Source organism: Ovis aries, chromosome 14 (assembly GCF_016772045.2).
Source record: "Ovis aries strain OAR_USU_Benz2616 breed Rambouillet chromosome 14, ARS-UI_Ramb_v3.0, whole genome shotgun sequence".
NCBI classification, from domain to species: domain Eukaryota; kingdom Metazoa; phylum Chordata; class Mammalia; order Artiodactyla; family Bovidae; genus Ovis; species Ovis aries.
The window spans coordinates 16,088,186-16,111,775 of record NC_056067.1 but is presented as its reverse complement, the minus strand read 5'-3'; the positions used below and the strand labels follow the sequence as shown (position 1 = coordinate 16,111,775).

At 45.4% G+C, this 23,590-nt stretch overlaps 1 protein-coding gene across 4 annotated transcripts in view; it reads left to right on the top strand.

The window, feature by feature from the left end:
- The first annotated feature begins 4,928 nt into the window (after positions 1-4,928).
- Positions 4,929-23,590, top strand: part of ABCC12 (ATP binding cassette subfamily C member 12) — a 61,212-nt gene continuing 42,550 nt past the window's right edge. For 2 of the 4 annotated variants that reach the window (XM_042231367.2, XM_042231368.2), the window contains exons 1-8: positions 4,929-5,047; positions 9,309-9,464; positions 12,701-12,848; positions 13,137-13,370; positions 14,666-14,839; positions 15,241-15,388; positions 19,609-19,757; positions 22,373-22,480. In XM_042231367.2, coding sequence (XP_042087301.1) covers positions 4,929-5,047; positions 9,309-9,464; positions 12,701-12,848; positions 13,137-13,370; positions 14,666-14,839; positions 15,241-15,388; positions 19,609-19,757; positions 22,373-22,480 — 1,236 coding nt within the window. Of the gene's footprint in view, positions 5,048-9,308; positions 9,465-12,700; positions 12,853-13,136; positions 13,371-14,665; positions 14,840-15,240; positions 15,389-19,608; positions 19,758-22,372; positions 22,481-23,590 lie in introns of all 4 variants that reach the window. The other 2 variants (XM_027977609.3, XM_060397916.1) reach the window with 2 other exon arrangements.

The window sequence follows — 23,590 nt, the reverse complement described above, 5'->3', positions numbered from 1 at the left end:
GCATGGTGACAATATACAGCCTTGACATATTCCTTTTCCTATTTGGAACCAGTCTATAGTTCCATGTCCAGTTCTAACTGTTGTTTCCTGGCCTGCATCCAGGTTTCTCAAGAGGCAGGTCAGGTGGTCTGGTATTCCCATCTATTTCGGAATTTTCCACAGTTTATTGTGATCCACACAGTCAAAGGCTTTGGCGTAGTCAATAAAGCAGAAATAGATGTTTTTCTGAAACTTTCTTGCTTTTTTGATGATCCAGAGGCTGTTGGCAATTTGCTATCTGGTTCCTCTGCCTTTTCTAAAACCAGCTTGAACATCTGGAAATTCACAGTTCATGTATTGCTGAAGCCTGGCTGGGAGAATTTTGAGCATTATTATTAGCATGTGAAATGTGTGCAATGGTGTGGTAGTTTGAGCATTCTTTGGCATTGCCTTTCTTTGGGATTGGAATGAAAACTGGCCTTTTCCAGTCCTATGGCCACTGCTGAGTTTTCCAAATTTGCTGGCATATTGAGTGCAGCACCTTTTCAGCATCATCTTTCAGGATTTTAAATAGTTCAATTGGAATTCCATCACCTCCACTAGCTTTGTTCATAGTGATGCTTCCTAAGGCCCACTTGACTTCACATTCCAGGATGTCTGGCTCTAGGTGATTGATCACACCATCATGATTATCTGGGTTGTGAAGATCTTTTTTGTACCGTTCTTCTGTGTATTCTTGCCACCTCTTATTAACATCTTCTGTTAGGTCCATACCATTTTCTGTCCTTTTTTTGAGCCCATCTTTGCATGAAATGTTCCCCTGGTATCTCTAATTTTCTTGAGGTGATCTCTAGTCTTTCCCACTCTTTCCTGTATCTGACAAAGATACTATTCAGAAATAAAGGAGAGATAAATATTTTCCAGATAAAAGCTGAAGACTTCATTACCTCTAAACCTACATTAAAGAAATGCTAAAATGAGTTCTTCAGGCTGAAATTTAGATCTCTGATCTGAAAACATAGAAAAATATACCACATATTGGTAAAGTAAGTATGTAATCAAATTCAGAATGTCCTACTACTATAATGTGTAATGTGTTAGCCATGATGGGTGAAGCTGTCTTCCCTCCCTGCTGTTTACCTGGAGCCAAATAGCGAGGCAACAGCAAATGTTCAAGGAGAGCTTGCCATGTGCCAGGACCTGTTTGGGTGCTTTACAAACATCTCATTCACTCCTCACAACCACCCTGGATGTGATTATATTTATCTGATGTGTGAATAAGTGAGGCACAGAAAGGTTAAATGTAATAGATACAGGAATAGAGCTTTCCTCTATTTCTTTGCACTGATCACTGAGGAAGGCTTTCTTATCTCTCCTTGCTATTCTTTGGAACTCTGCATTCAAATGGGTATATCTTTCCTTTTCTCCTATGCTTTTCACTTCTCTTCTTTTCAGAGCTATTTGTAAGGCCTCCTCAGATAACCATTTTGCCTTTTTGCATTTCTCTTTCTTGGAGATGATCTTGATCCCTGTCTCCTGTACAATGTCACGCACCTCCGTCCATAGTTCATCAGGCACTCTGTCTATCAGATCTAGGCCCTTAAATCTATTTCTCACTTCTACTGTATAATCATAAGGGGTTTGAATTAGGTCATACCTGAATGGTCTAGTGGTTTTCCCTCCTTTCTTCAATTTAAGTCTGAATTTGGCAATAAGGAGTTCATGATCTGAGCCATAGTCAGCTCCTGGTCTTGTTTTTGCTGACTGTATAGAGCTTCTCCATCTTTGGCTGCAAAGAATATAATCAATCTGATTTTGGTGTTGACCATCTGGTGATGTCCATGTGTAGAGTCTTCTCTTGTGTTGTCGGAAGAGGGTGTTTGCTGTGACCAGTGTGTTCTCTTAGCAAAACTCTATTAGCCTTTGCCCTGCTTCATTCTATACTCCAAGGTCAAATTTGCCTGTTATTCCAGGTGTTTCTTGACTTCCTACTTTTGCATTCCAGTCTCCTATAGTGAAAAGGACATCTGTTTTGGATGTTAGTTCTAGAAGGTCTTGTAGGTCTTCATAGAACCATTCAGCTTCAGTTTCTTCAGCATTACTGGTAGGGGCATAGACTTGGATTACCATGATATTGAATGGTTTGCCTTGGAAACTGAGATCATTCTGTCATTTTTGAGACTGCATCCAAGTAGTGGATTTCAGACTCTTTTGTTGACTATGATGGTTACTCCATTTCTTCTAAGGGATTCTGTGCTTTGCTGGAGCAGCTGTGAAGGTATACCCCATGTCCAAGGTCAAAGAAACCCCAGTAAGTGGGTAGGCCCTGGAGTGGCTATGAGGAGACACCCCACATCCAAGGGGCAAAGAAGAAGCCCCAGCAAGATGGTAGAAGGGGCTAATTCACATTTAGGATCAAACCCTATTCCCACCAGAAATGCTCAGAGGGCTTAAACAAACTTTGTGTGCACCAGGACCCAAGTACCTCACAGAGACTGAGCCAGAACTGTGTTTGAGTGTCTCCTGTGGAGGTACAGGTCAGCAGTGGACTGCCCCAGGGACAGGGTCTCTGGGTGCAGCAGACCTGGGTATGGCATAAGCCCCCTTAGAGGAGGTCACTATTAACCCTACCTTAGAGCTGCTAGAACTTACACAGGACTGGGAAACAGACTCTTGGAGGGGCAGAAACAGAACCTTGTGCACCAGGACCTGGGAGAAAGGAGCAGCGAACCCACAAGAGACTGACCCAGACTTGCCTGTAAGTGTCCAGGAGTCTCTAGCAGAGGCGTGGGTCCATGGTGGCCCGCTGCAGGGTTGGGGGCACTGTGTGTAGCAATACATGCATGGGACCTTTTGAAGGAGGTTGCCATTGTCTTCATTAGCTCCACCATAGTTTGGCCCCAGGTAAACAGCAGGGAGGGAAGACAGCTTCACCCATCCTGGCTAACACATTACACATTATAGTAGTAGGACATTCTGAATTTGATTATATACTTACTTTACCAATATGTGGTATATTTTCATACGTTTTCAGATCAGAGGTCTAAATTTCAGCCTGAAGAACTCATTTTAGCATTTCTTTAATGTAGGTTTAGAGGTAATGAAGCCTTCAGCTTTTATCTGGAAAATATTTATCTCTCCTTTATTTCTAAATAGTATCTTTGTCAGATACAGTATTCTTGGTTGGCAGTTTTTCCTTTTGAATATACCAGCCCACTCTCTCCTGACCTGTGAGATTTCAGCTGAGAAATCTACCAATACCTTTATGGGAATTCGTTTGCAAGTAATGAGCTTCTTTTCTCTTGCTGCTTTTTAGATTCTCTTGTAGTTTGATTTTTGACAGTTTTATTAAAACGTGACTTGGAGAGGATCTCATTAAGTTCAGTTTGTTTGGTGACTATTAACTTCATGAAATGGGATATGAAAATCTCTACCAAATTTGAGAAGTTCTCAGTCATTATTCCTTTAAATTAGATTTCTATCCCCTTCTTCCTCTCTTTTTCTGGAACCCCAATAATTTGCATATTGTTTCCTTTGGTTGTATTCCATAGATAATGTGGGCTTTCTTCACTATTTTTCCTTTGTTGTTCTCTGTCTGGATAATTTCAAAGTTCTTATCTTCCAACTTTTATATTTTTCTTGCTGTTGATATTCTTTATTACAGTTTTCATTTTATTTGTTGCATTTTTCAGATCCAGCATGCTTTTTTTAAAGATTTCATCTCTTTGATAAGTTTCTCATTTGCATTTAAAGTAGTAGTCATCTCTTCTAGTCTTTACTAACTGTCTTTGGGAGAGAAACACCTTCTGTTAGTCCTGCTAGGGACTCTGAGGTTTTCTCAGAGTCAGTTCTGTGGATTCGCCTACAAATTGCTTTTGTTGGACAGGAGGCAGAGAAGCATAAATGAGGTATATCTTAGCCATGAATCTGACGTCACTACTAAATATACTCTTGAGTAAATCCTTTCTCTTCTCTGGACCTCTGTTTACTTTTCTGAACAATGAGGAGCTTGTAAAGATTGCATTTGAGGTTGCTTCCAACTCTGAAATGCCATAGGTCTATCAATGGGGATTGATTAATTTTATGTCTCTAGTCATGAAAAATTCCATAGTGAATTCATGTATTTATAATGGTGAGGGTTCCAGTTGCTAGTGACAGAAACTAACTTGGGATAATTTAGGTTGAAAAAGAGAATTTATTGATAGAATAAGAAGAGCAGAATGTCATGGAACTTTAGGGCAAGAATAGAGCTACGTACCAGGAAAGAGTTTGAACCAGGCATAGAAAACCTTCAGGAATTGTTCTCTATTACTTAGGATTAGGTGATTGGTGAATGGGGTGGTTGGTTTGTGAACTGGACAGGCATTCCCAAAAGTGTCCTCTCAACCTAAATTTTTGATTTCTCTTTGGGACAGTTGTCACAGAAGTGGGGGGAAGGATGCAGACTTGATCAGATGTGCCTGGTCCTGAGAGGTGGTCTCTTTGAAGTTCTCTGATCCTTGGGTTTGGAGACATAGGAATGTGGGTATCTGAAAGAATTAGGGAGAAAAGCCTGTCTGTATGTGTGACAAACTTCAATCTGGGTCACATTAAGGCAGCAAACACACCTTCTTGGGTTCTTTTGCTGGGCTGGTGCTTAGGCTTGGTCATGGGCTGGCTCCTGGTAGAAAACTTGCCATAGCCTTTTCTCCCGGCCAGCCCAAAATGGGAAAAAAGAGGGACAGAATGTCTTTGCTAATAAGGAAGTCTCTTGGTGGAGTTGAGGGAATTATGGGGGATCTGCACTCTCCTCCATGATGTGAAGGCTGATTGGTGAAACCAGACTGGCACTGATCTGGGTGGAGTAGGGGCTGCCTAACCCCATTTCAGAGTGTCCTCATCTCCTCACCTTTCTGCTGCAGAGTGAAGGTCGCTAGACCAGGAGCCCAGGGCTCTAGACTGCCATCAAGATGGTGGGTGATGGCCCCTACCTTATCTCTGATCTGGACCGGCGAGGCCAGCGGAGATCATTCACAGAGAGATATGACCCCAGCCTGAAGACCATGATCCCCGTGAGACCCTATGCAAGGTAAGTCAGGAGGAGGATTGAAGGGAGGTCTGGGCAGAACTTCCAGGAATCATTTCCAGCCCATCAGGACAGTGGACACTGCCCCTGCTCCCCAAGTTGTGGCTCTGTATGCTTGTACTTTTGGCCTTCCATCCATCCATCCATCCATCCATCCATTTAAAAAATTTATTGACCATTCACTTCAAGAATCCTCCTTTCCTTTGGTGGAAAGGAGGCAACAGCAAATGTTTAAGGAGAGCTTGCCATGTGCCAGGACCTGTTTGGGTGCTTTACAAATATCTTCTCATTCACTCCTCACAACCACCCTGGAGGTGTTGTGATTATATTTATCTGATGTGTGAATAAGAGAGGCACAGAAAGGTTAAATAATGTGCACAAAGTTAATCACCTAGATATTACTTTGTAACAAACTGCCTCTGTACTTGGTAGCCTAAAACAATCACCATTTCTTTAGCTTGAAATTTTATAGGTGGTTCAGCAATTTGAGCTAAATAAACGGGATTGTTTTAGGCTTGACCAGATTTTCTTATGCATTGCTGGTCAGCAAGATGGCTGTGCTTCTGGGGGTGATGGGCTGGGGGAAGGTGGGCCCCATGGACTATGAACTTCCAGCAGGCTAGCCTGCACTAGGTTCTCCATTTCTTTCACTGCATTCTATTGGCCAAATCAAGTCACATGTAAGCCCAGATCCAAGGTGTGTGGAGAAACAGATCTGACATCTTGAAGGAAGAAGCTGCAAGGGTCTGGAACACAGATGGAGAGAGAGAATTGGGTTAAACTGCAGAATAGGAAGTCGGGAAGTCTGATTTCCAAGCTCACATCCTTAACTATAATGTGATGTTATATTACTATATGTGTATTCTTAACATTACATTAACTATAATATTTTAAAAAGCTGCTTTTTCTCAGTGGTTAAGAGTCTGTCTGCCAGTGCAGGAGCACAGGAGATGAGGGTTTGAATCCCATGGACAGAGGAGCCCGGGGACTAAAGTCCATCAGGTCACAAAGAGTCCGACATGACTGAGCGGCTGAACGCACATGCACCAAAGCACACACACCTTTTCTACATGAGAAGTGCTCTATAACCTGTCCTCTGAGCAGCAGAAGGCAAAGTGACATCTCCATGGTGAGATGACATAGTACTGCTCTCCTTTCAGAATATGTAGACCAAAGATAAACCTGTGAACCCTCTAAGGTGAGAGGTGAAGGTTGAAGGGTCACAGCATGGGCTACCATCTTTAGTTCCAGGCAGGAGAGCTCTAACTACCCACTGTTTTGGCTCTGTTCACAATTTTGTGGAGAGGCAGTGTGATATAGTGCTTAAGAGAAAGATGGGAGTCAGCAAGTGTTAGTCTTGATTTCCTGCTTCACCACTGACTAGCTATAAGACTTTGGGCAAGTACTATAACCTCTTTTTGCCTTGATGTTCCTGTCTATGAAATGGGATCATAATATCACCCCAATACTTGGGCTGTTGTTAGGATTATATCATGTGATGCATTAATGTTACCCTTTGGGAAATGTTTACTATGTACCAGGCACATAGTATTAATATGTTATTCATGAGTTGGCTTAAAGCTCAACATTCAGAAAATGAAGATCATGGCATCTGGTCCCACCACTTCATGGGAAATAGATGGAGAAACAGTGGAAGCAGTGTCAAACTTTATTTTTGAGGGGCTCCAAAATCACTGCAGATAGGGACTGGAGCCATGAAATTAAAAGATGCTTACTCTTTGGAAGAAAAGTTATGACCAACCTAGATAGCATATTGAAAAGCAGAGACATTACTTTGCCAACTAAGGTCGGTCTAGTCAAGGCTATGGTTTTTCCAGTAGTCATGTATGGATGTGAGAGTTGGACTGTGAAGAAAGCTGAGTGCTGAAGAATTGGTGCTTTTGAACTGTGGTGTTGGAGAAGACTCTTGAGAGTCCCTTGGACTGCAAGGAGATCCAACCAGTCCATTCTAAAGGAGATCAGTTTGGGTGTTCATTGGAAGGACTGATGCTAAAGCTGAAACTCCAGTACTTTGGCCACCTCATGCGAAGAGTTGACTCATTGGAGAAGACTCTGATGCTGGGAGGGATTGGGGGCAGGAGGAGAATGGGACGACAGAGGATGAGATGGCTGGATGGCATCACCGACTCGATGGATGTGAGTTTGAGTGAACTCCAGGAGTTGGTGATGGACAGGGAGGCCTGGCGTGCTATGATTCATGGGGTTGCAAAGAGTCAGACATGACTGAGCGACTGAACTGAACTGAATACTATCTTAGCTTGGGTTCTCCCAAAAGCAGAGCATGAGTCAAAAGCTTGGGTGCAGGTAGCTTACCTGTGAGGCGATACCAAGCAGCAGGAGGAAAGATTTAGGGAGAGTGCGGCAGGGAAGGAGAGCGTGTGTGTTGTCGTGTCACTGCTTGTGGACATGGGGACTGGATTCTACTAGGCCCCCTCCAGAAGTATGCAATTTTCTACCCATAGGGTGGGAGGTGGGGGCAGTTGTCTGTGGGCTCTTATACTCCATTAGTTAGGTTTTCTTCCTGGGGGCATTGAAAGTGAAAGTGAAGTTGCTCAGTCGTGCCCGACTCTTAGCGACCCCATGGACTGCAGCCTGCCAGGCTCCTCCGTCCATGGGATTTTCCAGGCAAGAGTACTGGAGTGGGGTGCCATTGCCTTCTCCAGAGGATCTTCCCGGCCCAGGGATTGAACCCAGGTCTCCCACATTGTAGGCAGACGCTTTACCGTCTGAGCCGTCATTAGCCCCCTGAAATTCTGGGCTACACTTATGCTCTGAGAAGACCCTGAAGGTAGTGAAAAGAGGCACAACACACCTGTGAGAGGGGACACTGTCAGCAGAGCCCAAGCTGCACAGCGTTATCCTCCACAGCTGAGATTGGAGGTAAATGTGACAAAGTCTACACAGAGTCTGTGACTCAGAGCATCTTGACAGCATCTGCTACAAGTACAAAGCTCTTCCAGGGCCTGGAATACCGCAAACACTCAGGAATTAGGAGGTAACACCCTGTGTCTCTGACTCTTATTCCATCTTATATGGTTAATTCCTCAAGGGCAGAAACACAGCTCTTCCTCCTCCCTTATTGCTTTCCTTTTTCCCTTCCTTCTACCTCCCCTGTCCTCCTCCTTTATCTGCTAGCTAATATTTATATCATAGTTGTTGTTTAGCGGCTAAGTTGTGTGCAGCTCTTCCTACTCATGGACTGTAGCCCACCTGTGTAGGCTCTGTAGGCTCCTCTGTCCATGGGATTTCCCAGGTAAGAATGCTGGAGTGGATTGCCATTTCCTCCTCCGGGGATCTTCTCAGCCCAGGAACTGAACCAGTGTCTCCTGCACTGGCAGGGAGATTCTTTGCCACTAGCGCCACCAGGGGAGCCCAGTATTGTGTAGTAGCTTACATACATTAATCCATCCCATCCTCACAATAAACCATGAGTTTGACTTTAGCTCTTGCCTCCTTGGGCAGGGTCACCCCCACACCCTGCTCTGACCCTCCCCGTCCTCCCAAGAGCAAAAGCCAGGTACCCAACTCCTCTGATGATCAGCTACCTGGTCTCCATTTCCTCATGGCAAATGAAGCAGGCACCCTCTTTCCCATGGGGCGGTCATTGCTAAATGTTTAACAACTGGCTCACTAAAAGAATTCCTTCGTTTGTAGCATTTCTCATTTTTTATGGTGTAAATTCTCCCATCATGGCTTATTTCAACATGCTGTCACTGATTGCAAAGTTGAGGAGGGATGCATGGTAACAGAGTCCTATTATGTGTGCTATTTCTACCACAGAGGTCATAGACTTAAACAATTGAAAGAATCAGTTCAGTTCAGTTCAGTTGCTCATCATGTCCGACTCTTTGCAACCCCATGAATCGCAGCACGCCAGGCCTCCCTGTCCATCACCAACTTCCGGAGTTCACTCAGATTCACGTCCATGAGTAAAATCCAGTAAAATAATCTAGGAAGCTATGAGTTTTGCGTATTGATTGCATTTGTCTCTAAGATAATTTACTTACATTAATGTAATTCAATTTTTCATACTGGCTGTGTTTAAGAATTGACTTGCAGAATTCCTAAAAATCAGCTCTTACAAGCTAGCAAGGGCTGGCCCAGCACACGGCTGCTCACAGGGCTGTGATGTGAGTCACCGCCTGAGAGTGGCTATGGTTATCACTGTAGCTTAGAATTCTAGCCAGGGACTCGAGGCAAGGACCCCAACACCCTGGGACACCGAGCGTTTTGCCTGTTTCAGGTTGGCGCCCAACCCCGTGGATGACGCAGGCCTCCTCTCGTTTGCTACATTCTCCTGGCTCACACCCGTGATGGTGCGAGGCTACCAGCACACGCTGACCGTGGACACCCTGCCCCCACTGTCACTGTATGACTCATCCGACACCAATGCCAAAAGGTACGAGGGTTTGTTCGGTCTATTTTGTCTAGAGAGGAGCCCGCCTTGGGAAGGGACCTTCGAGCCCTTTTATGTGCTCCCGTTTTCCCATGGGGAAATCTACACCCACCAGTCTTGGTGGCCACTCTCCCTGGCTCCTCCCTGAGATGTGGGCTGGGCTGACTGGGCTAATATTTCACAGTTTGACTGGCAAAATCACACTTTTCATTGGTTCCTGGCCTAGTCTCCGGGGAGGTGAATACTGGGGCGTTGGTGGGGAGAAAGAGCTTCTTGAGAGCTTGAGGGTTCCGGACCGCTCGGGCGCAGCTGTCAGCTGGTTTGTAGGATCACCGCGTCAGGACAGGAGTGTCTGGAATCTCACTTTGCTCTGTGCTGGCTGGACTCCACCTGCGCTGCTGCCTGCCGTGCCAGGCACGGTGTTTGGTTTCACTTTAAAAGTTGTCATTGGACTTAAAAAGTTTTTTTAAATTTTAAATTGGAGTATACTCCACTAACAATGTTGTATTAGTTCCAGATGCTACAGCAAAGTGATTCACGTACACACACATGTATCTATTGTTTTTCAAATTCTTTTCCAGTTTAGGTTATTACAGAACATCGTAGACTTTCATATTACAAAATACGTTTTGGTTGAACCAAATGAAATATTTGATAATTTTGACTTGCCAAAACATACATTTCAGTGGTTCAACCTAATTCAGATTCATTACAGAAATGTTAAAGCAGCAAAAATTTAAGCAGTGGAAGTGCCCCCACCACACGTCCACCCCACTCCCCAGAGGTCAACAGTGTTAAATGCTGGTTTGCATCTGTCTGGAATTTTTCTACTCTGATTAAACACACCCCGTGCTACCATCTTCTGCAGATCAATACCTCTTCTTCTTTCCTGCTCACAGGTCATCTTTTTTCCCTTTGAAGAAAAACTGAAGCATACTATTTCATGGTTAACCATTGTGCTATTTTCAGTTAAGAGTTTGTATTTTTCCACAGCACAAAAACCTCCCGCTGTGCAGCCCAGTTCCTTCATTCTTGCTAATGGCTGCATTGTTTTAAGCAGTGGGGAAGCTCTCAAAGTCGTCTCTCTGCATTTGTTTCTCTTGGAATTCTCCTTATTTTTGGTCTATATGCTTGAAGGGCTGTGAGTTCCAATCATGCTCCTGCAATTGTGCCTTCCCATCCCCTTATCCGTGTCTTGAAGAAATCTCAGCCAGTGGTGGTTTCCAAAACCTACGGTCCAGGGAGCAGAGAGAAATGGGCTGGACCCGTGTCTGGGGAGTACCAGGTTTCCCTTCTACCCCCCTCTCTTTAATGTTGCCTTCCTTCTACCCAATATCAGCTTAGATCCTTTTCCAAACACATGCTTGACAACCTTAATAACACGTGATCTTCAGTCCATGCCTCTCTTCCGGACTCTGAGTTCATACACCCACCATCCAACAGGACTTGGATGATTCACAGGTATCCTACATCAAAAGCTATGTTCTTGATCCTCAGCCCTACCTGATGATATTCCCTTTCTCCGTCTCTGTCAACTCCATTCCCACAGTTCCCCTTTTCTCCCGCATCTAATTCATCTGCAAGTCCCAATGTCTCCCCTGTCTACCTTTCTGTAAATTCTCGGCCACCTCCCACCTGGATGCCCGTGCGCTTCCAAGGTGGTCTGCCTGCTCCCCACCCTCATAACCCACCATTCTCACAGCAGCCAGATGTTCTCTTAGATATGTAAAGCAATCCTGTCACATCAGCTTGAAAACCTGCGATGGCTTCCTTTGTACTTGGAATGAAATCTAATCTCCTTCCTGAGGACCATGAAGTCCCATGAGATCTGGCCTTGCTTTGCCTCCCTGTGCCCCTACATGCCTGGCACACTGGCCTCTGTTCTGATTTTTGACATGGACAAACTCCTCCTGGCACTGGAAATTTTCTTCCTGATTTCTCTATTGCCTCTGTGTTTCTGTCACAACTGGTATTGTGCCAGGGACAGGCAGGAGGAGGAAATCAGGGCCTGGAAAGAGCCCAAATGCCAGATCCCAGCTTGTTCTGTGTCAGGGCTCTGGCCACTGCCAGTCCCATGTCCCACCCACCCTGTGAAACTGTGGTCCCCAGTTATTTTGGCATCAAGGACCAGTTTTGTGGAAGACAGTTTTTCCACGGATCAGGGGTGAGGGGATTGGTTTCATGTTGCACAGTATTGATTTCGTATTACATATAATAAGCATGTTACATTTATTGTGAACTTTATTTGTATTATTACATTGTGGTATATAATTAGATAATTATAGAACTCGCCTTAATGCAGAATCAGTAGGAGCCCACCAGTTCAGTTCAGTTCAGTCTTTCAGTTGTGTCCAACTCTTCACGACCCCAGGAGCCCACCAGACGCAGCTTAATTGTCCCTTGCCACTCACTGATAGGGTTTTGATATGAGTCTGGAAGCAGTTGATTTATTGTGGTCTCTGCAGTCAAATCCGGAGAAGGCAATGGCACCCCACTCCAGTACTCCTGCCTGGAAAATCCCATGGATGGAAGAGCCTGGTAGGCTGCAGTCCCTGGGGTCGCTAAGAGTCAGACACGACTGAGCGACTTCACTTTGACTTTTCACTTTCATGCATTGGAGAAGGAAATGGCAACCCACTCCAGTGTTCTTGCCTGGAGAATCCCAGGGACGGGGGAGCCTGGTGGGCTGCCGTCTATGGGGTCGCACAGAGTCGGACACAACTGAAGCGACTTAGCAGCAGCAGCTGCAGTCAAATCTCTCTGCTAATGATAATCTGTACTTGCAGCCACTCCCCAGTGCTAGCGTCACCACCTCAGCTCCACCTCAGATCATCAGGAATCAGGTTCTCATAAGGAGCGTGTAACCTAGATCCCTGGCACGGCAGTTCACAGTAGGGTTCATGCTCCTGTGAGAATCCAGTGCCATCACTGATCTGACAGGAGGCAAAGTTCAGGCAGTAACTGAGTGATGGAGAACAGTTGTAAATACAGATGAAACCCACTGCTCACCTCCCGCTGTGCAGCCCGGTTCCTAGCGGGCCACAGACAGGTATCAGTTCGTGGCCCAGGGGTTGGGGACCCCTGCTGTAAAAGGTGACAGAACTAATGCTGTTCTGAAGCTGCCACTGCCAGGGATGTGGGTTGTGGATCCTTGCACTATTTTATCCATCAGCATAGCTTTCAACAGCAAGTGGGAAGGAATATAAGTCCCTGTCCTTCTTCCTGTTCTTTTGTCACAGATTTCGAATCCTTTGGGATGAAGAGGTAGAGAGGATGGGTCCCGAGAAAGCCTCTCTGGGCCGAGTGGTCTGGAAATTCCAGAGGACGCGTGTTTTGATGGATTTCGTGGCCAACATCCTGTGCATTGTCATGGCAGCCATAGGGCCGGTGAGTGCAGTGTGCCTTCCCTGCTCTTGTCTCCCAGGTCCCCAGACTGGCAAAGAATGTTATTAGTTACTTTCTCTACGAGCTGGTGGGTTTAGTACATTGTTGTTATCTTTTCACTCCTTGGGGGAGAATTTTCATAAAGCTAATCCTTGTCAAGCACGGCAGCTACCACTGAAATTAATTAAAACGTTTGCCTCATAAAGTCTGCTTGCTGACATTATCTGAAGCCTCCTGTACCTGCCTCGAACCCCAGCGGCACTCTCCTCTCCTCACCGCACTGTTTTACAGACAGTTCTCATTCACCAAATCCTCCAGCAGACCGAAAGCGTCTCCAGGAAGGTCTGGATTGGCGTTGGCCTGTGCGCAGCCCTTTTCACCACTGAGTTTACCAAAGTCCTCTTTTGGGCCCTCGCCTGGGCCATAAATTACCGCACGGCAATCCGGTTGAAGGTGGCCGTCTCCACCTTGGTTTTCGAAAACCTGGTGTCCTTCAAGACGCTGACGCACATCTCTGTTGGTGAGGTAAGCTGGTCCAGAAGGAGTCTAACTTAAGGAAGCTGCATTCAGACTTTTCTGAATATGAGTGAGGTGTGCTTCCTGGGTGGAATATCTGCCCCCTCTTTCGGTTGTCTATGTCCTGTCCATCATTTCCCTTCTTCCTGCTAAGTGAAGTGGTGGACACTCAAAACACCAGAAGAATTCAGAGAAAGGAGGATTCCATTCGAGCTGAAGAATTTGGAAAGGCTTCCCTGTTCCAGTTGGAACAGGGCTTAGGGGTGAGCTCATTCAGTCCCTCTGATTGTCAGTGAGGACATCGAAGCAGTACAGAGCACACTACGGCATTTAATAAAATTGACTAATGGATCTGATGATTCCAACTGTGTAGCATTTTGGATGCCAAGTCACAACAAAGACCATGCCTGTTAGACTTTAGAGTTGACATTTCCTTAAGCCCTTAATCCTTAGCAATAAAAACTTCACCTTTTACATGGGAATATTTCCCTGGCCAAGGGAACCCTAGGTAGTGTGAGGTAAGGGAAGAGACTGTTTCTTTCAGTTGCTCTTTCAGTTTGTTTAAAGCATCCAGTATCAATTGTGATTAGATTCACTTGTGTTAAACCAAAACCCCCAAATAACAGTGGGTTAAACAGGATGAATTTATTTCACTCTATGTAAAAGGAGTCTGAAAGAGGGTGATCGAGGGCTGGAATGGGGGCTTCCAGGTTCGTCTATCTTTCTTTATCACTACCTTAGTACATGGTTTCCATAATTGTTCAGGATGGAAACTGCAGGTCCAGACATCCAGTCATGTTTCAGAGAACTGGTAGGAAGAAGCAGAGAAGAGAAAGGGATAAGTCTTCCAAGTCGAGCTGGCTCCCTGTCAGAATTCACCCCCAAAGCTCCTTGGCTTGTGTCTCATTACCCTTAGCACAGACGCATGGTCACAATGCTTCCGCAAAACAGGCTTGGAAATGTGCTCTTTTTCCTGGGCCCATGGATGCCCTGATTAAGCAGGGTTGAGCTAACAAAGATGGAGCGAGAGCTGTCAGGTAGACAGTGGGCTTTGCCGATGTCTTCCTAGGTGGTATTTACGCCTTTCTTCATTGGGATTCTCAGTCCTAAAAGATGGGCTTCTCCAGAGTCATACTAGCATGAAACTCGCAAAACTCACTGTGTCGGTTCTCCGATGACCTCCAACCCCTTTAAGGCAGTTTTCCCTTTCCTTCCGCAGATGCCCCAGCCATTCCAAAGGCCGTCCGTTGAGGAAATGCTCGGGTGGCCCTTCCAAAGCCTGAACTTGTGTGCTTTCTTTCCAGGTGCTCAATATACTGTCGAGTGATAGTTATTCCTTGTTTGAAGCTGCCTTGTTTTGTCCCTTGCCAGCCACCATCCCTATCCTAATGGCTGTCTGTGCAGTGTACGCCTTTTTCATTCTGGGGCCCACAGCTTTCATCGGGATATCCGTGTATATGCTATTCATCCCCATCCAGGTAATAGCAGGTCTTTGCAGTTGTATTTCACGCACACTCTCACTGAAGTGGGTAGAAGGCTTTGCTTCCAGGGCCTGGCCCTGAAACCTGAGCCCTTACTTTGGGCTCAAGGACAGTATAGTTTTTAAAGAACTTGACTTTGAATGCCCTGGGGAAGTGGGCATGCTTCTTCAATTTGCTAAAGTCCCCAGTGTGTCCCTTGTATCCTGGTGATTCATGCATTTATATTACCTGGCCAGACTCAGGTCGTGTCCCCAGAGAACATTGACCACAACTCAATGGAAGGATTCAGCTGAGAATCTCTCCCTTAGAACTTTTCCTGGCACTTACACTCCGATCCCTGGATTTTTAGGCCAACAGCAACTCAGCAATTCTCTCTGAACACTGTACCTTGATTTCAGATGTTTCTGGCTAAGCTCAATTCAGCTTTCCGACAATCAGCAATTTCAGTGACAGACAAGCGAGTTCAGACAATGAATGAGTTTCTGACCTGCATCAAGCTGATTAAAATGTATGCCTGGGAGAAATCTTTTACCAACACCATCCGAGGTAGGATGAGCAACTGCTGATAGAACCACTTACCCCGTAGAGTGTGCTTTTCCAATGGGTTCTTAAGATTTTGGGTTTGGGAATTCTGGAAATGGACTGAGGGGACCTCCAAGCTGATCTGCAGGCTTTTCAAAAGAGTATAGAGATTTTGGAATAGTCCCAGGCATCTCTTCTAGGGAACCGAAAGCTTAGTAGGTGAGTGGCATATGGTTTAGCCATACTGAGGCTGGTGAGTGCTTGTACTGGCCAGCTACCCTTCACAAAAATAATCCACTAAAGCATTATGAGCAGAAGAGCTGGCTCAGGCTATTTTGTTGACTTGGAAGCTATCCATATGGGCACATGTATGCACTCACACTTATACACGTGTCCCCTCCTTGCTGGCAGCAGCCTCATCAGGATCGGATGTCCCACTGACTTGACATGCTTTAGGCAGATAGGAGAATGCATATATAGCTGTTTTGTTTTAAAGATGGTTTTTGAAACTCTCAATCAAATAAAAATGCAAATCGAATTGCAGGAATATTTACATAATTGCTGACATAGACTCAGGTGGTTGACCAGCTAATGATCTGAACCACTGTTACACCCGACTGTCTGGATCTACAATTACACGTGTAGACCAGCCTGTAATTGGGCCCAAAGTTGTGTATCCACTGTTTCGAAAGTGGCTTTAGAAAATCTGCTTTTGAACTTGCCAAAGGAAGGGTCCCAGGTTGAGACACTGGCAGCCTTATGTACCCTCTTTCAAGAGCCAGAAATATTTCCGTGCACACTGAACTTCACTTTAATACAATTTATTTGATGTGATTATATTTGATTCCATTTTATGTAATTCAATGTAACTCAATTTAATTCAGTAAATATGTACCAAGTTTCTACTATGTACAAGGCCACAGGAGTCACACAAAATAATTAGAAAGGATCTCTATTTTTAAAATGAAGGAAGGATGAGCTAACTAAGTTCAAAAATAGCTATAAGTTTGTTGGCTCTGCTTCTAGGATATATCCAGAATCTGTCTACTTCTCTTCATTCCACTGCCACCCCGGTCCAAGCCAATATCCTCTCCCTTCCCATTTATGGAAAGAACTTCTAGATGCAACCTCTGCTTTCTGCCTGCCCCGTAAAATCCATGATGCACTCAACAGCCAGAATGACCTTTTAAAAATGTCAATCAGATCCTGTCTCTCCCCTGCTGAAAAATCGTTAGTGACTTCTTATCACACTTAAGTGTTTTCAAATTTAGGACTTCTGAATGAAGTCCAGATTCCTTCCAACAGCCTATTAGATCCAGCACCATCTGACCCTGCTGACCTCCTGACCTCATCACATCTCATCCCAGGCTGATAACTCTGCATGAGCCACTCGGATCCTCTGTTTTTGAAACAGCATCCGCATCCATCCACTCTGCAGCTGCTGTTCCCTCTGCCTTGGATGTCTTCTGCTAGATGTTTGTGCTAACTTTATCTTAACTGTGGGTCTCCTAAAGTAATGTCAGTGACGCACGAGGCCTTCTTGACCACAGTCCCAAGCAGGTCCACTCCCTCTTTAGCTCTTAGTCTTGTCACCCTGTTCATTTCTTTCATATCACCCAACACAGTTTGTAGTGATCTTATTTACTTGTTTATTTCTTGTCTATTGCTCCTACTGGAAAAGCTGAGACCCTCTTTACCCCTATATTCCCCAGAACCAGGCACAGCCCCTGGCATATAGTAGACATCAGATTAAAATTTATTAAAAATAATAAGCAAACACGTGAATTAATTATAGAATAAAATGGGTAAAAAGCCACAAAAGAAACTGAGAGGAGATCCGTGGGCATGAGAGATGAGGAAAAGCCTCCTGGCAGAGGTGGCATTTTAAAAAGGCCCTGAAGGACAGGAGGGATGTGGACACCGCAGGAGCTGGGGAAGCCCCACTGGGCAGGCGCAAAGGCCTAGAGGCTGTGCTTGGAAAGGAGGTGGCTGCTGTTCTCGAGGGGAAGGGTGTGTGGACAGCAAGTGTTGAATCCCAGAACTGGATTCTAATTCTGCCCTGATCTCTTAAGGATCAAGTCACTTAGCCCAGGAAGACTTTCCTCTACTGTCGGGGGGCATAGTGATGGCTTCTCGTTTGTCACACGGTGGGGAGAGTAGCTTAATGAGAGCCTGCCTGTGCAGGGCTCAGCCCAGCACCTGGTCCACAGGCCGCACTCCCCAAGCAGGGCTGTGGCACCATGCTGCTAACGTGGAAGGGTTTCTGTGGAGGAGGCTGGTGTTGGTGTTGAGAACTTTAAACACCAGGGGAAGGATGCTTGAATTCTATCTGAAAGTGGTACAGAGTCTTGGTGTCATCTGGACTACGGAAGGCAGACACGTTCTTGGGGTTTTGTAGCTGTTCCTGAGATACAGGGCCGGGGCCTCAATCTGGCAGTCTTCAGGCTGGCATATGTGTTTTGTTTGGCTCCTACAGTACTTTAACTTTTTCTATTAGTTCCCAAGATTTAAATGTAGGGCGATGTCTCACAAAATTCCAGATCTCAGATTTCAGAACAGTCTAGTGAGCCTGGGACACCCTCGCCCTGGTCTTGCTCTCTGCCTGCTCCCTTTATTTACATTACTTAGCTGTAGGCATCTGAGTGTATGATTCCTGACACACAGGGAATCAGATCAGAAAGGACCTTGGAGGCCATCCAGCAATGGCAGCTGACAAGAACTGAGCCCCCAGTACATGCCGGCATTGTGCTCAGGGCCGTCTGTGCTTCCTCTCATTTAAACTTCTCAGCAGGAGCCCTTAACACTAATTTGCAGGAGGATCCAGCAGAAGTTATGCTTTTTTTTTTTTAATTGAAGCAGGTGGCGCTAGTGGTAAAGAACATGCCTGCAAAGGCAAGAACTGTAAGAGATGCAAGTTGAATCGCTGGGTGGGGAGAAGGGCATGGCAACCCATTCCAGTATTCTTGCCTGGGGAATCTCATGGACAGAGAAGCCTGGTGGGCTACCATCCATAGCATTGCAAAGAGTTGGGCATGGCTGAAGTGACTTAGCATGCACACACATAGTTGATTTACAGTGTTGCGCTAGTTTGGGGTAAACAGCAAAGTCGTTCAGTTATATATATATATATATATATATATATATATATATATATATATATATATAGGCTTCCCAGGTGGCTCAGTGGTAAAGAACCTACCTGCCAATGCAGGAGACAAGAGATATGGGTTCAGTCCCTGAGTCGGGAAGATCCCCTGGAGGAGGGCATGGCAATCCACTCCAGTATTCATGCTTGGAGAATTCCATGGAAAGAGGAGCCTAGTGGGCTACAGTCCATAGGGTCACAAAGAGTCAGACATGGCTGAAGCGACTCAGCACACATGTTTATGTATATATTCTTGTAGGGATGACATGGAAAAGAATCTGAAAAAGAATATTTTTCAGATTCTTTTCCAATATGGTTTGCAGTAGTTTAGTGGCTAAGTCATGCCTGACTCTTGTGTTTAGTTGCTAAGTTGTGTCCGACCAAGTCCTGTCTGACCAAATCGTGTCTGATTTCCCAGGTGAGAATACTGAAGTTGGTTCCTGTGCCTTTCTCCAGGGGATCTTCCCAACTCAGTGATCCAACCATCACCTAAAGGAACTGGATAGATTCTTTACCAGTGGACCACCTGGGAAGCCCGAGTATCTGTTAAGACCAAACTCCCAATTTATCCATCTCCCTACCTCTTCCTCTTTGGTAACCGTAACTTTGTTTTATATGTCTATAAGTCACTTTCTATTTTATAAATAAACTCATTTGTATTATTTTTAAGATTCCACATATAAGTGATGTCATATTTTTGTCTTTTCTGACTTCACTTACATTTATATATATATATATATGATAATCATCCATGTTGTTGCAAATGGCAATGGTTCATTCTTTATTTATGACTGAGTAATATTCCACTGGACTTCCCTGGTGGCTCAGATGATAAAGAATCTGTCTGCAATGCAGTAGACTGGATTTGATCCCTCGGTTAGGAAGATCCCTCGGAGAAGGGAGTGGTTCCCCTCTCCAGGATGCTTGCCTGGAGAATTCAATGGACAGAGGAGCCTGGCAGGCAACAGTCTATGGGGTTGCAAAAAGCTGGACACTACTGAGTGATTAACACTTTCAATATTCCATTGAGTAATATGTTTCTCAATGCTGGTGCTTGACATGCAAATTAAGACCACTATGGACCGTTTCTATTTACTAGGTATAAGGAAGAAGGAAAGGAAGTTACTGGAAAAAGCTGGATTTGTCCAGAGTGGAAACTCAGCATTGGCCCCCATTGCATCCACCATTGCCATTGTACTGACGTTCACCTGCCACATCCTCTTAAGACGCAAGCTCACTGCCCCTGTGGTAAGTGCCTCTCTAGAACTGGCCTCTTCTGAACCAAACTCTGCCAAGTGCCGGATGGGGAGCTCCTCCCCACCTTTGCCCAGCCCTGACACCAGAACACCTTATCATGGTGAGCTAGGTGACACCAGAATTCCATCCCAATTTCTAAAACCAGTGCTTGGACTAACAGGGAGCAGAGGAGAGCTTAGTAGCAATTCTTGCTTAGTCTACCACAGGATAGGGATAGTAGTTAACATTGGAACACAGTTTTACATTTGGAAAACAAAATTGAAGCCACAGGAGCCCTTTGTTCATATGTATACATATATACGACAGGAGCAGTTTGTGGACTTTCTCTGGGTGGGAGGAGGTATCGGTGTTGGGAGAAGCAGTATGGTGTCTAGATCAGAGTCCCCCTTGTTTCAATCCCCACTCCACTCTTTGCTGTGACTTACAGCAGTTCATGGAGCCTCTCTTGCTTCAGTTTTATCATCTGTAAATGGGGTGATGACACTCTCTATGGCTGTGAAGACAGAAGTTTTTTTAAACAAAGCCCATGGGCCAGCACCTAGAATGCAGCAAATTCTGTAGAAGTGTTTGCTCTTCTTATTAGCCTGATGCTCACCGAGGCCGGGCATAACTGAGTTGAAAGCCTCAGAGGGAGAATTGGATTGAAGTTGGGGGGTCAGGCGGGTCTTGAATTACAAGGGGGCTGCGCATTCAAAGGTAAACCTGAGCTAGAGGGGGAATGGCTCCGAACCGAAATAAACAAACAGATTTTGAACAAGTGTCTGAAAGGTGAACGGTTGGAGGAAAAAACACAAAGGCAAGAAAAAGAGAGAGAGGAAAGTAAATAAACTAGGAGAAGTATGCTCACAGGGGAAGAAATGCACCAAAATCAGGGATCTAGAGGGAAGGTGGCGGGGACATTTGAGAAGGCAGGATCTCTTCTGGTGCGTCCATTGTCAGGCCGTCAGTCCTGTTGCTGCCCATGTTTCTTTAGAAGGCACTTTCTTGCCCAGTGTGTCACACACGCACATTCTGGGAGCTTGAACCTAGCCACAGACCCAAAGCCGGTGTGAATGTCAATGATGATTGTGCTGGAGCCTGAATGAATGCTACCTGATTCTTGTAACTGCTGTCTATGATCCCAAGCCAAAAAACAAACAAACAAACAAACAAAAAAACCCAGAACACACCAAGCAAATTAATTTGAAGCCAAATAGAGTGCATGTAGTTAATATTTTCTAAAACAATGATTTAGAAGAAATCTAGATCCAGAACAGTCTGACTGAACGTGAGGCTTGTATTTCTTTAGACTAATAATCCTTGCAGTCTGCTTCTCTGCCAGATTCACATCAGTAGGAGGTCAGCCCTGAGGTGCTGTCACATCAGGTAGCCTGGGGGCTCTGCATTTCCTGAGCCAAGAGGTACTTTGGAACCTGGAAGAGCTGAATTCTCTTTGGGGATGTATTTAGGATCAGATGTGATGAACGTGGCGGGGAGCGGGCTTCCCCAGGGCCTCAGTGGTAAAGAATCTGCCTGAAATGCAGGAGCCACAGGAGATGCAGGCTTGATCCCTGAGTCGGGAAGATCCCCCAGAGGAGGGCATGGCAGCACACTCCAGTATTCTTGCCTGGAGAATCCCATGGACAGAGGAGCCTGGTGGGCTACAGTCCATGGGGTCATAAAATGTCTGGCATGACTGAAGCGACTGAACTCACTCATGATGAAGGGAGCATCCTTCATCACGCTCTTAATGAACTAAGTGGGATTAGTTGACACCTGGGAGCCCTGACCACAGGGCCCATTCAGCAGCAGGAAGGATCACTCCAGATTTGCTGAAGGAAGTTGTGTTTTTAATTTCTTAGATGGGTGGTTAGGGAGAGGCTGCTAATTACAAGTCGGACAGATGAGAAGATGAAATCTGAGTTCATGTCCCCCCTGGGGCACTCGCAGAGCAAGGAAACTTGTCTTCATTGAAGCTGTATGATATTAGCCACCCACTAGGCAAGGCTCAGTGGGGAAGGCCCTAGTGAAGAGGATGATTTTTTTTGGAAATGGTGGCGGAACAAAGGCTCTCAAATCAGTCCCTTATGAGTGTGTGGAGGTAGAACATGGAGGCCAGCCCCTGAGGGCAGGAGAACGAGCAACCAGCCTAGGCCAAGCACATCATTGCAGGGAGCGTCCGCCTTCAACACTGGCCTGTGTGGTGTGTAAAAGGATGCCCTACCTCTGAAGGGTCAGATGCCTCTGAAAGAAGGGGATGATTTAGGAAAATCTGCGTATGGTTTCAGTGAATTGTGTAGGCCAAATAAGGATGTGGGATGGATGGGGCTTTCCAAATGCACTCAATTAGAGGCCCTTCTCGGACTTTATCCTCTGGACTGACAGAGATAAGGGGATAAGTTTCCCACCATGTTGATGAAAATCCAAAAACAAAATAGATTAAGATGTTGATATCTTTAATTTGCCATCCCATGATTTCTGAGCCATGAAATGAGAAAATTGTTCCTCTGAGAATCCCAACTGTGCTACTGTTTCTCATTTCAGCAAGTTTAATCCCCATGGACTTAATGGTTCAAAGGCAAGGCAACATCCCATCTTAAACTCTATACCTCTCTTTTGTTCTTCAGGCATTTAGTGTGATAGCCATGTTTAATGTAATGAAGTTTTCAATTGCAATCTTACCTTTCTCGGTCAAAGCAGCGGCTGAAGCCAATGTCTCTCTAAGGAGAATGAAGGTATAACTAACACTGGGTGAGTAGGGAAGAGAGATCTCATTTTTGGGTGGGAAAATTCTCAGAGAAGGGGAGGCTGGGGCTTCCCAGGTGGTGATAGTGGTAAAGAACCCATCTGCCAATGCAGGAGAGACAGGAGAGGCTGGTTCGATCCCTGGGTCAGGAAGATTCCCTGGAGGAGGACATGGCAACTTACTCCAGTATTCTTGCCTGGAGAATCCCATGGACAGAGAACTCTGGTGGACTACAGTCCGAGGGGTCTCAAAGAGTCAGACATGACTGAAGCAACTTAGCAAGCATGCACATGTCAGTCCTTTGGAAGGCTTGGTCACTGGTTTGGTGGATATTGGGAGAAGACCCTCCATTCATAAATATGCATCATATTTATGATACATAAATATGCATCAAGCAGGATAGAGGCAGAATATTATAGGCGGCCTGTTCTTTTAGTAGAAGTAAGATGGAGTCTCCACTCGGGGAGATGATGTTCCTGACCCTCTACTCTTTTTCCAAGCTACAAATCTTAAGTTGTTCCAGGAGCGGAGTTCAGTCTGCACTGAGCCATCCCCTCTTGCCTATCTAGTTTGTCCTATGATGGTGACAGGAGTGATGATAGCGTGGGGGCACCATATTTATACACTCATTTAGCCACTTTAGTTTTTTTAACTTTTCCATTCACCAAAGACTTATTGTATGAGTCCCAAACAGGACAAACCAAAAGAGGACCGCACCAAGACACTTTGCAATTAAAGTGGTAAAAGGCAGCAGGGACTTCCCTAGTGGAGCGGCGGTAAAGAATTCACTTCCAATGCAGGGTATGCAAGAGACGCAGGTTCATTCCCTGGGTTGGGAAGATCCTCTGGAGTAGGAAATGGCAACCAACTTTAGTATTCTTGCTTGGAGAATTTACATGGAGAGAGGAGCCTGGCGGACTACAGTCCACAGGGTTGCAAAGAGTCAGACACAACTGAGCGACTCAGCCTGCACATTAAAAGCAGCAAGGGGAAAGCAACAAGTTATATACAAGGGAACTCCCATAAAGCTAACAGCTGACTTCAGCAGAAGTTCTGCAGGCCAGAAGGGAGTGGCACAATATATTTAAAGCGATGAAAG